General features: G+C 54.6%; 1 protein-coding gene across 1 annotated transcript; it reads right to left on the bottom strand.

The window, feature by feature from the left end:
• Positions 1-485: 485 nt before the first annotated feature.
• On the bottom strand, positions 486-11,066 carry CREB3L3 (cAMP responsive element binding protein 3 like 3; the record flags this gene model as incomplete). The annotated part of the gene is made up of 9 exons (XM_080713444.1): positions 486-808; positions 938-1,034; positions 1,148-1,232; positions 1,897-1,965; positions 3,569-3,675; positions 6,716-6,853; positions 8,345-8,451; positions 9,205-9,496; positions 10,938-11,066. 9 exons carry the CDS (start codon positions 11,064-11,066, stop codon positions 486-488), a joined length of 1,347 nt encoding a protein of 448 aa, XP_080569570.1.
• Positions 11,067-12,079: the final 1,013 nt, after the last annotated feature.

Genomic DNA, 12,079 nt, shown 5'->3' on the forward strand with positions numbered 1-12,079 from the left:
AAAAACAAAAAAAAAGGTCTGGGAGTATAGCCCGGAGGTAGAAAGCCTCTGGGTTCCACCCCCAGTACCACCAAAAAGAAAAAAAAAAGAACGGGGGCGTGCCCCGCATTTCTGTCATTTGATAATCTGGCTCCCACCCCACCCTGCGCCCCTGGAGGAGCGAGGCGCCATTCCTCCCTCCCCGCCTGGGATGGTGGCTGCTTCTGTCTCCGCCCACGGCTCCTGGAGCGATGGACGCCGCCCGGGCGCTCTCCAAGGTGCCGAGCCCTGCGGCTCCAGTGAGCCCGCTCCCCCGTCCCACTCCAAGCCCTGGCCGGCTGCTTCTGTCAAAATACTTTATTAAAGCTCGCGGCAGTCTTAGAAAAGGGGGTGGGTGGTCGTGGTCGGGGGCTGCGTGCGCCCAGCGCGCTCCCGCACTGTGTCTCGGGCTCTGGCCGCCCGCGGTCCCTGCGGCTGCCCCGAGAGTCCAGCGCTTGCTCCGGAGGTCACAGCTCCTCCCCGGCCGCCTCCAGCCCCGTGGTGAGTCCAGGCCCCAGCACCGACTCGGGCGCCACCCAGTCCAGCAGGGTGGCCCGGCCCAGCTCCTCCGTGGCGTTGCCCAGGCCCAGGGTGGAGTTGTCCAGCTCCTTGGCCGAGTGGCCCAGCCCCGCCGCGGGCACTTCCAGGAAGCCCCAGTCCGCGCCGAGGCCGCCCGGGGAGCCCTTGTGGGGCGCGCCGGGCTCGGGCCGCGCTCCTGGCGCTTCTGGGCCTGGCGGGCCATCGGTGGCCACGCGGGACGCGGCGTCGTTGTGCAAGGTCCTGGAGAAAACTGAGCAGATTTGGGGGGGCTCAGGCACAGCGAGGCCCCCAGCTGGGGACACTCATAGCAGGGAGGCCCGGCCCCAGGGGCCCAGCAGCGCGGGGACAGCGCTTGGTTTCCAGGACAAGGGCCGCCTACCTCGCACGGGCGCAAAGTCCCCGGGGCTCTCCGTCTTGTTGGAGGCGAACGGGCTGATAGAGGGGAGGACGATGAGGGCAAAGGAGAGCAGCAGGACCTGCCGGACACGGTGGCAGGTCACCCCTCCCTGTCACGGCCGGGAAACTGAGGCGCGGAGGCTGGGGGGGGTGCAGCCGGGGCTCACCTCCCTCCGCCCTGGGGCGCACTCACCGCTAGGCAGGTGCCCGTCTGGGCCGACTTGCTGGTGGACTGCACCACCACAGCCTGGAGCTTCTTCAGCTGCTCCAGGAGGGACCTGGAGGGACGGGAGGCCTGGCTGAGACCCGCGGGCAGGGGTCCTCACGGAGGGCGGAACCCACCACCCTGGAGCCCCGGCTCCTCCCTGCGCCCCAGCCAACCTCCCCCACCCTGCCTCCTTGAGGTCAGAGCCCACGCCCCACCCCTGGCGGCCCACACGCCCTGCACAATCTGCTCCGTCTTCTCCCCTCCCTCTCTTCCCTTGCCCGCTTTTTTCTAATCACACACACAGGGTCCTCGCTGAGCCTCCAGCGCCAGGCTCCATGCTGCCCCCGGGCCTTTGACAACCCACACACTGGCTCCTCCGAGGAGCCCCTTGCCCCTCGCTGTGCCTGGTGCACAGCAGATGCTGAGTGAATGTGGACTAGGTGTGTGCGCCCCTCAGACAGAACCAGGCACCGTCTCCAACACACCATCCTCCCTGGCCCCGGCCCCTGCTTATGAAATGTCCTCTGCTGGGGGCACCTCCCCCCCAGGGGTCTCTTACACATGCATCAAAGCCCCAAGTCCAAATCCCTCCTCTGTGCAGCTGGCCGTCTGGATTGGTGAAGCCCTATGGCCAGCTCTCCCGGTTTACCACCCAGACTCTGCACCCTCCACCCTCCTCTCCCACCTGACGCTCCGGAGGGCCGCGCTCCCCTTCCTGCTCCCGCTAAACTCACAGATTTTGCTTTTCCAGGTGCAAAACTTTCCTCTGCAGCTCCTGGTTCTGGGCAGTGCAGGCCGACATCCTACAAGGACGACGACGGTGACTTCGGAACGGGCCTGTCACCCGCTGGTCCCGCTCACACCCCCTGGGAGGCCCCACTTTACAAGCGGGGAGCCCCAGGCCAGAAAGGAGAGACGCCTGTGTGGAGCCCCAGGTGAGCGAGCCTCTGGCAGGGCCGGATTCTGTGATGGAGTCTGGCTCTGCTGTCCAGACTGGCCTCGACTTCCAGCCCCGGCCTTCCCAGAAGCTGGGACCAGAGGTGCCGCCACAGCCCCCTGCTCAGGGCCGGGGTCTAAACCCAGGTCTGTGGGTTTCTAGGACCCATCTCTGCACTGGGTGGGGCCTCATTCAACGCTGAGCCGCAGGATTGAGGATGGAATGCCAAACCAGTGCAGACAGTAACGTTTCCAGAAGCCTAGGAATCCTGTTGACTTTGGTACTGAGAATTAAACCCAGAGTCATTGCACCCTAAAGCTACACCCCCAGCCCTATTTTTTTTTTTTTTTTGGTGGTACTGGGGTTCCTGGAAACCCTCCTACCTCCAGGCTATACTTCCAGACATATATATATATATATATATATATATATATATATATATATACACACTTCCTGGAATAAAAGTATATATATATACTTCCCGGCTAAAAGTATATATATATATACTTTCTGGAAGTATATATATATATATATATATATATATACTTCCAGACATATATATATATATTTTTTTTTTGGGGGGGGGAAACATGGTCTCTTAAGCCATGGAGGCTGACTTTGAACCTGCGCGATCCTCCTGTCTCCACCTCCCAAGTGCTGGGATTACAAGCGTGCACCACCATGTCCGGCTTTTTGTTTTTTGTTTTTTTGTATTTGGAAATGGTATCACTGAATTGCTGAGGGTCTCACTAAATTGCTGAGGCTGGCCTCCAACCTGCAATCCTCCTGTCTCAGCCTTCCATGTACTGGTATTACAGGCATGTGCCATCATGCCCAAGTAGCCCTCTTATAAAGAGGAATTCTTAGCATAAGAATTATACTAATTAAGCTAGGCGTGGTTGCACACACTTGTAATCCCAGAATTTGGGAGGCTGAGACCAGAGGAGGATTGTGGACAGCCTCAGCTACTTAGTGAGGCCCTCCTCAACTCAGTGAGACCCTGTTTCAAAATAAGGAGTGAAAAATAGGTCAGGGGGTATAGCTCAGAGGTCAAATGCCCCTGGGTTCCATCCCCAGACCCGCAAAAAAGGGGGGGGGCAAGGGGTGGAGCTCAGAGGTAGAATGCTCCTGGGTTCCATCCCCAGTACCAAACACACACAAAAAAATTGTGACCTCAGCCGGGCGTGGTGGCGCACTCTTGTAATCCCGGCGCTTGGGAGGCTGAGACAGGAGGATCGCATAGGTTCGAAGCCAGCCTCAGCTACTTAGTGAGGCTCAGCAACTTAGTGAGGCCCTGTTTCTAATAAAATATAAAAAGGTCTGGGAGTATAGCCCAGAGGTAGAAAGCCTCTGGGCTCCACCCCCAGTACCACCAAAAAAAAAAAAAAAAATCGTGACCTCAGCCACACGGTGCCCTGGCCCCGGCCTCAGTTTCCCCATGTGTGTGAACCCCAGGGCCCCAGCATTACCGAGTTTCCAGACCCTCGATGTATTCCTTCTTCTTTTTCCTGCTTTCCTGAGCTGACTGTTTGTTCCGGATTTTCCGGCGGATTTTTTTCAACACTCGCTCTTCATACTGTGAAGCAATGGGGGAGAGCTGGGTCAGCTGGACAGTCCAGCTGTTGCCTGGACCCCACCCGGAGGCAGGGTGCGCTCCAGCTCTATCCCCAGTGCTAAAAAAAAAAAAAAAAAAAAAAAGTTTTTTTTTTTGTTTGTTTTTTTTGGTTTTTTTTTTTTTGTGGTACTGGGGTTCCTGGAAGCCCTTCTACCTTGGGGCTACACTCCCAGACCTATTTTTACATTTTCATTTTGGAAACAGGGTCTCCTAAGCCAGCGCACGGCTGGCTTCCAACCTGCGCGATCCTCCTGTCTCTGCCTCCCAAGCGCGGGGATGACAAGCGTGCGCCACTGCGCCCGGCTAAAAGTTTTTTTTTTTTTAATTAAAAAATCAAAGCCGGGCGCGGTGGCGCACGCTTGTCATCCCCGCGCTTGGGAGGCGAGACAGGAGGATCGCGCAGGTTCGAAGCCAGCCGTGCGCTGGCTTAGGAGACCCTCTTTCCAAATAAAAATATAAAATAGGGCTGGGAGTGTAGCCCCGAGGTAGAAGGGCTTCCAGGAACCCCAGTACCACCAAATATAAAAAAATAAAAATAAAAATAAATAAATAAATAAATAAAATATAAAATAGGTCTGGTAGGTCTGGGAGTATAGCCCGGAGGTAGAAAAGCCCCTGGGTTCCATCCCCAGGTACCACCAAAAAAAATTAAATTAAAATTAAAAAATCAAAGCCGGGCGTGGTGGCGCACAGTTGTAATCCCAGCATTTGGGAGGCTGAGACAGGAGGATCGTGGATTGCAGACAGCCTCAGCTACTTAGTGAGGCCCTTTGCAACTCAGTGAGACCCTGTTTCCAAATAAAGAATAAAACACAGGGCTGAGGTGTAGCTTGGAGGTAGAAGGCCCCTGAGTCTCATCCCCAGTAACACCCAAAAAAACAAAACAAAAATACACACACACACACACACACACACACACACACACACACACCCCAATAACTAGCCAGGTGCAGTGACCCACACTTGTTATCCCAGTACTTGGGAGGCTGAGTCAGGAGAGTCCCAGGTTCAAGGCCAGCCTCAGCAACTTAGACCCTATTTTTTTTCTTTTTTTGAGATACTGGGGATTGAACCTAGGAGGGTATTCTATCTCTAAGCTACATCCTCAGCCTTATTTTTTAATTTTTTTTTTTTTGCAGTAATGGGGGTGGAACCCAGAGCATTCTACCTCCAAGCTACACCCCCAGCCCCATTTTTAAGTCTTTATTTTTAAACAGGGTCTCACTGAGTTGCCAAGGGCCTCACTAAGTAGTAGCTGAGGCTGTCCACGAACCCAGATCCTCCCGTCTCAGTCTCCCGAATGCTGGGATTACAAGCATGCGCCACCATCCCCAGCTTATTTTTTTATTCTTTATTTTGTTTGTTTATTTATTTGTTTGTTTATTTATTTATTTATTTTTGGTGGTACTGGGGTTCCTGGAAGCCCTTCTATCTCCAAGCTACACTCCCAGACCTATTTTTTATGTTTTTATTTGGAAACAGGGTCTCTTAAGCCAGCGCACATGGCTGGCTTTGAACCTGCACAATCCTCCTGTCTCTGCCTCCCAAGTGCAGGGATTACAAGCGTGCGCCACCACGCCCGGCTTTTTATTCTTTATTTTGAAGCAGGGTCTCACTAATTTACAGAGAGCCCCACTAAGGCTGGCTAAGGCTGGCTAGGAACCTTCAATCCTCCTGTCTCAGCCTCCCAATTACTGGGATTACATGTGTGTCACTTGTCTAGACCATATTTCAAAATACAAAATAAAAAGGGCTGGGGTGTAGCTTTGAGATAGGAGTCCTTTGGATTCAATTCCCAGTGCAAAAAAAAAAAATTAATGTAGCCAGATATGTTGTCAAATGCCTGTAATCCCAGTACTTGGGAGGCTGAGACAGACGGATCACAAGTTCCAGGACAGACAGACTCAGCAAAATATTGGGACCCTCAGCAACCTAGCAACACATTATAGTGAGACCCTTTGCAACTCAGTGAGACCCTATTTCAAATGAATAAAAAATAGGACTGGGGTGAAGCTTGGAGCTAGAATGCCCTGAGTTCCATCCCCAATACCGCAAAAAATAAAAATAAATAAAAATAAAAGGGTCTGAGCGGAGTGTAACTCAGAGGTAGAATACCCCTGGGTTCAAGCCCAGCACTCTATACACGAATCAAATAAATAATAAATAAACTAAACTAAACAGAAATAGTCTCGGGTGTGTACAGAGGTAGAACGGCCCTGGGTTCAATACCCCCATACTAAGCAAACAATAATCACCGCCAACGGGACTTTGCTCTGTGTGCCGCCGCGCCACCTTGTGGCCAGGTCGGGGAACAGCGCCTTCCCTGGCGCCGCCGCTTAGAGGCGAATGGACCCAGCCGGGTGGGGACCAGGGACCCCAGAGTCGGAGCTGCCCTCACCCACCAGTCGCTGTACATGGGAATCTGGGGCCTGGGGCAGCTGCTTCAAACTGTTCTGTGAAATCTCCTGGTCAGAAAATGTCAGCAACCAGCTGGGCGCGGTGGCGCATGCTTGTCATCCCAGCATTCGGGAGGCTGAGACAGGAGGATCGAGGTTCCTGGGCAGCCTCAGCTACTTAGTGAGGCCCTTTGCAACTCAGTGAGACCTTGTTTCAAATAAAGAGTAAAAAATAGGGCTGGGGGTGTAGCTCGGAAGTAGAATGTCCCTGGGTTCCACCCCTAGTACTGCAAAAAATAAAATAAAAAATAGAGAAGCCGGGCGTGGTGGCGCACGCTTGTAATCCCAGCATTCGGGAGGCTGAGACCCGGAGGATCGCGGTTCGTGGACAGCCTCAGCTACTTAGTGAGGCCCTCTGCGACTCAGTGAGACCCGGTTTCAAAATAAAGAATAAAAAATAGGGCAGGGGGTGTAGCTTGGAGGTCGAATGCCCCTGGGTTCCATCCCCAGCAACACACACACACACACACACACACACACACACACACACACGAGTAATTAAGGCGAGCCTCCTGGGCAGAGCAGGGAGAGCGCGGCCCACGCACCTTGGTGAGCGGCAGCTGGGTGGGCAGGGTGAGGCCCTCCTTGGTCAGCAGTCTCTTCTCGTCTTCGGTCAGCACCAGCTCCTGACAGTTCCCGCTTCCGGGCCGCAGCAGGTGCGGGGCTCCCAGGTGATGCTGTTGCTGGAGAAATACCCAGGGAATGAATTGCTTTGGAGGCAGGGAGCCCAACAACCTCTGGAAATAAGAGGCGTCAGATGCGCGAGACTGTCAGTCCACACCGGGTAGAAACTCCGGGGGCAGCAGGGCTCAAAATAAATAACCTTCCCGCCGTCCTCTGACCAAGCTGCTCCACCCCCAGGACTCCAGCCGACCCAGAGCCTTCCAGGTCCAAATGTAACGTCTGCTCAAGGTTTGACAAGTCTTCACTAATAGTCATTCGCCCGCCATTTCCTGAGCGTCTACTGTAAGCCAGGCGCACAGCTGTTCGGGCTCTCCCCACGCTGGCCTTTCGGTCCTACTCTGCCTATTGCGTGCTGATCCAGGGCCATCTATGTGGGCTTCACACACCAATAAGACAGATTCCCCCAGGCGGGCGCGGTGGCGCACGCTTGTCACCCCAGCATTCGGGAGGCTGAGACCAGAGGATCGCGGTTCATGGCCAGCCTCAGCTACTTAGTGAGGCCCTCTGCAACTCAGTGAGACCCTGTTTCAAATTAAGAAAAAAAAAAATAGGGTTGGGCGTGTAGGAGGTAGAATGTCAATAAATAAATAAAGGACAGATTCCTCCCATTTTGTGAAAGCTCACACCAGGGTGGCAGCTGTGTGGCTTGGGCACACTGCGGAACCTCTCTGTGCCCTTTTTCTTATTTGTAAAACCAAGAGCCCTGAATCTCCAGGGTTCACTAAGTTGCAGAGGGCCTCACTAAGTAGCTGAGGGTGCTCGTGAACCGCGATCCTCCTGTCTCAGCCTCCCAAACACTGGGATTCCAAATTGTGTCACCACGCCTGGTTTAGTTTCTTTAATTTCTTATTTTTTGTTTTTGTTTTTGGTTTTTTGCGGTACTGGGGATGGAACCCAGGGACATTCTAACCCCAAGCTACACCCCCAGCCCTTTTTTTTTTTTATTCTTTATTTTTTAATTTAATTTTTTTTTTTTTGCAGTACTGGGGATGGAACCCAGAGGCATTCTTCCTCTGAGCTATACCCCCAGCCAGCCCTGTTTTTAATTCTTTATTTTGAAACAGGGGCTCACTGAGTTGCAGAGGGCCTCACTAAGTAGCTGAGGCTGGCTGCGAACCTGGATCCTCCTGTCTCAGCCTCCCGAATGCTGGGATTACAAGCGTGTGCCAGTACGCCTGGCTTTTTATTCTTTATTTTGAATCAGGGTCTCACTGAGTTGCAGAGGGCCGCACTACATCACTGAGGCTGTCCGAGAACCTGCCGTCCTCCTGTCTCAGCCTCCCAAGTACTGGGAATACAGGCGTGCAATTACACGCACGCCCAACAATTTCTTGTTTGCCTAGTACCTCCCTGGGAGGGTTCTAGCTCAGAGTCAGCAAGGGAACCGTGGCTCCTTATGTCTATGACTGCGGGCAGGTCCCAGCCCCGCCCTGCCCTGTGACTCAGTCCCCAGCCCCGGAGCCGAGGCCCTCCCTTGCTGGGGTACTCACCAGGTCCCCGCCGCTACTGGACAGGAGGAGGTCTTTCACGGTGAGGTTGAAGCGGGAGGGCTCCTCGGTCTGCTCCCCAGGGTAGAGGCCGCCGGTGCTCCATAGATCTGAGCAGGGCGGAGGGAGACGCACAGGGACAGGAGAGCGTCAGGGCGCTGGCCTCGGCCCCCAGCCTCTCCTGGCCTCCCCCACTGGGCCTCCGGGATCCGCCTCAGCGTGTTCAGAACTTGGGGTCCCCAGGGCCCGGATTTAAGGCACAATTCTGAGGGGTGCCTCAGTTCCCCCTTGGATGCAAAGACGAAACCCCAGTTGGTCCAGGCACATCTCTGTGGGTTCCAAAGAGATGGTCAGGAACCCGCTGCCGACCCGGACAGGGGCCTGGTCTGACCTGCTTCTCGTTCCATCCCTCCTGGTGCCCGCACACAGCAGGTGCGCTGCTTGAGAGCACAGACCTGGTCAGGTGGCCCTCGGCGCTAACTGACCCCGGGGCACGGACCTGACCTCTCTGAGGCTCGGTTCACCAGCTCTCCCTTGAGGCCCAGAGGGCTCCTTCCCAGACTCAGGGGACAAAGGCCGCCCGAGGGCCTGCCAGGGCGTCTGTCCATGTCCCTGAAGTAAATCATTACTGATCTGCTGGGGCTGCTCCTGATAAGTTCCCTCTGCGGTCCAGAGGCCTGGGACTCAGTGGCCTTGAGTGTCTACTACCGGCCAGGCTCGGGGGCCAGGACCAGACAGGTGTGCTGTCTGCCCCGTGTGGTCGGAGCTGCGGGACTCAGGGGCCTTGGCTATGGCATCTACCCAATGTGCTAGGGCCCGGGGGACAGGGCGAAGGCCTCGGGGTGGGGCGCCCCAGGACTCACCCAGGTCGATAGCCACAGAGGCCTCCAGCACTTGGGAGCCCGAGGGCCTGGCGGGGCACGGGGGGCCAGGGAGGTAGGGGGGGCAGGGCCCCTTGGCGGGCATGGCTGTGTGTGGGCCGGCCGGGGTGCCTGCGGGCCCGCTGCGTGGAGGGGTGTCCTGGGGGTCCAGGGGCAGGTCTTCGGAGATACCGCTGTCACTGGCTGCTGGGGACCAGGTCGGGGAGTTGGGGGCCGAGTCTCCAGGGCCCAGGATGGAGCTCAGGAAATCGTCCGAGTCTGAGCCTGGCAGTACCTGTTGGGAGGGACCGGGAAGAGCGGGCCTGCGATTGCGGTGTGGTTCTGGGCAAACCACAGATGCTCACTGGTACCCCTTCTCCAAGATGGATGCACCCAGCCAGCAAGGCACGCGTCCTAGGTTTGAGTCTGCACTCATTTCCAAATTGCCGTGTGAGCCGGGCGTGGTGGCGCACGCCTGTCATCCCAGTACCTGGGAGGCTCAGACAGGAGGATCGCAGGTTTGAGGACAGCCTCAGCAAGTGGCGAGACTTTCCTCAACCTAGTGAGACCCTGTTTCAAAATAAAAGGAGGTTGCCGGGAGTGGTGGCGCACGCTTGTAATCCCCGCGCTTGGGAGGCAGAGACAAGAGGATCGCGCAGGTTCGAAGCCAGCCGCGCGCGCTAGCTTAGGAGACCCTGTTTCCAAATAAAAATGTAAAAATAGGTCTGGGAGTGTAGGCCGGAGATAGAAGGGCTTCCAGGAACCCCAGTACCACCAAAAAAAATAAATAAATAAATAAAATAAAAAAATAAAATAAAAGGTGGTAAGCCGGGCGTAGTGCACACACACACTTATAATCCCAGTACTTGGGAGGCTGAGATAGCCTCAGCTACTACTTAGTGAGGCCCTTTGCAATTCAGTGAGACCGTTTCCAAATAAAGAATAAAAAAAAATAGGGCTGGAAGTGTAGCACAGAGGTAGAATGCCCCTGGGTTCCATCCCCATTACTGCAAAATAAATAAATAAATACATATATAATGCATACATACACACATAAATTTTTAAAAAGGAGGTAAGTCAGGCATGGTGGCGCACGCTTGTAATCCCAGCATTTGGGAGTATGAGACAGGAGGATCACAGGATCGTGGCCAGCCTCAGCTACTTAGTGAGGCCCTTTGCAACTCAATCAGACCCTGTTTCAAAATAAAGAATAAAAAATAGGGCTGGGGATGTAACTCAGAAGTAGAATGCCCCGGGATTCCATCCCCAATACCAAAAAAATAAAAATAAAAAAAGAATAAAAAAATAGGGCTGAGGATGTAGCTCAGAGGTCGAACCCCGGGGTTCCATCCCTAGTACCACACGCACACACAAAAAGTAAATAAATAAAAGGAGAAGTAGCTCAGAGGTAAAATGCTCCTGGCTTCAATCTTCAGTCCCAACACACACACACACACACACACACACACACACACACACACACACACACACACACACAATTACTGGTGACCTTGGGTAGGTTTCTGGCCCTCTCTGAGCCTGTTGTGTTTCTCCTACCTATAAAAAAGAGTGGGTGCCACCTGTAAAATACAGAGCTTTCATCAAATTGAACCAAGCACTATCCATACGCCGTACAGAGCGCAGCCGGGCTCCCGGCGGCTACCGCAGGTTCGGGACCCTCCCAGGCCGGACCCCTGGAGCACTGAGCCCCGCAGCCTTGGAGGGGGGCTCCTCACCTGGTCCTCGGCCGGGCTCCAGCCCTCCCCCAGCTCCACGTGTCTGAGGATGCCATCCTGATGATCAAACAGGAGGTCGAGCAGCTCCAGGCTGTCAATGGGGCCCATGGTACAAGCCGGGGAAGCCATCTAGGGAGAGGAGGGACCGGGAAGGGCCACTCAGCCCCCTCTGCGCGTCTCACACCGCCCTGGCTCTTCCAGCTCAAGTTCAACCCCACCCCATCCCAGGCTCGCCCAGCCTGCATCCCCGGTGTGTACAGTGGGGTGACAGAGGGAGCCCCCGGTTGGGGGCCAACATTCTCTAGAAATCGGTAGAGAAGATCGGGCGGGGCGTGGTGGCGCTGGCCTATAATCCCAGGACTTGGGAGGCTGAGATAGGAGGATCACAGTTTCAAGGACAGCCTCTGCTACTTAGTGAGACCCCCCCACAACTTAGAGAGACCCTGATTCAAAAATAAAGGGAGAGCTGGGCGTGGTGGCGCGTGCTTGTAATCCTAGCATTTGGGAGGCCGAGACAGGAGGATCCAGGTTCGTGGCCAGCCTCAGCTACTACTTAGTGAGGCCCTTTGCAACTCAGTGAGACCCTGCCTCAAAATAAAAAATAACAGCCGGGCGTGGGGGTGCACACTTGTAATACCCGCGCTTGGGAGGCTGAGACAGGAGGATCGCACAGGTTCAAAGCCAGCCTCCGCTACTGAGTGAGGCTCTCAGCAACCTAGTAAGACCCTGTTTCCAAATAAAAGTATAAAATAGGTCTGGGAGTATAGCCCAGAGGTAGAAGGCCTCTGGGTTCCACCCCCAGTACCACCAAAAAATAAATAAAATAAATAAAAAATTAAAAAATAGGGCTGAGAGCCGGGCGTGGTGGCGCACGCTTGTAATCCCAGCATTAGGGAGGCTGAGACCTGGAGGATCATGGTTTGCGGACAGCCTCAGCTACTTAGTGAGGCCCTCTGCAACTCAGTGAGACCCGGTTTCAAAATAAAGAATAAAAAAAATAGGGCAGGGGGTGTAGCTCGGAGGTCAAATGCCCCTGGGTTCCATCCCCAGACCCGCAAAAAAAAAAAAAAAAAAAAAAAAAAATAGGGCTGAGGGTGTAGCTTGGAGGTAGAGTGCCCCTGGGTTCCATCCCTGGTACCACA

Source organism: Muscardinus avellanarius (genome assembly GCF_963383645.1).
Source record: "Muscardinus avellanarius genome assembly, chromosome: 16".
In the NCBI taxonomy this organism is placed as follows: Eukaryota; Metazoa; Chordata; class Mammalia; order Rodentia; family Gliridae; genus Muscardinus; species Muscardinus avellanarius.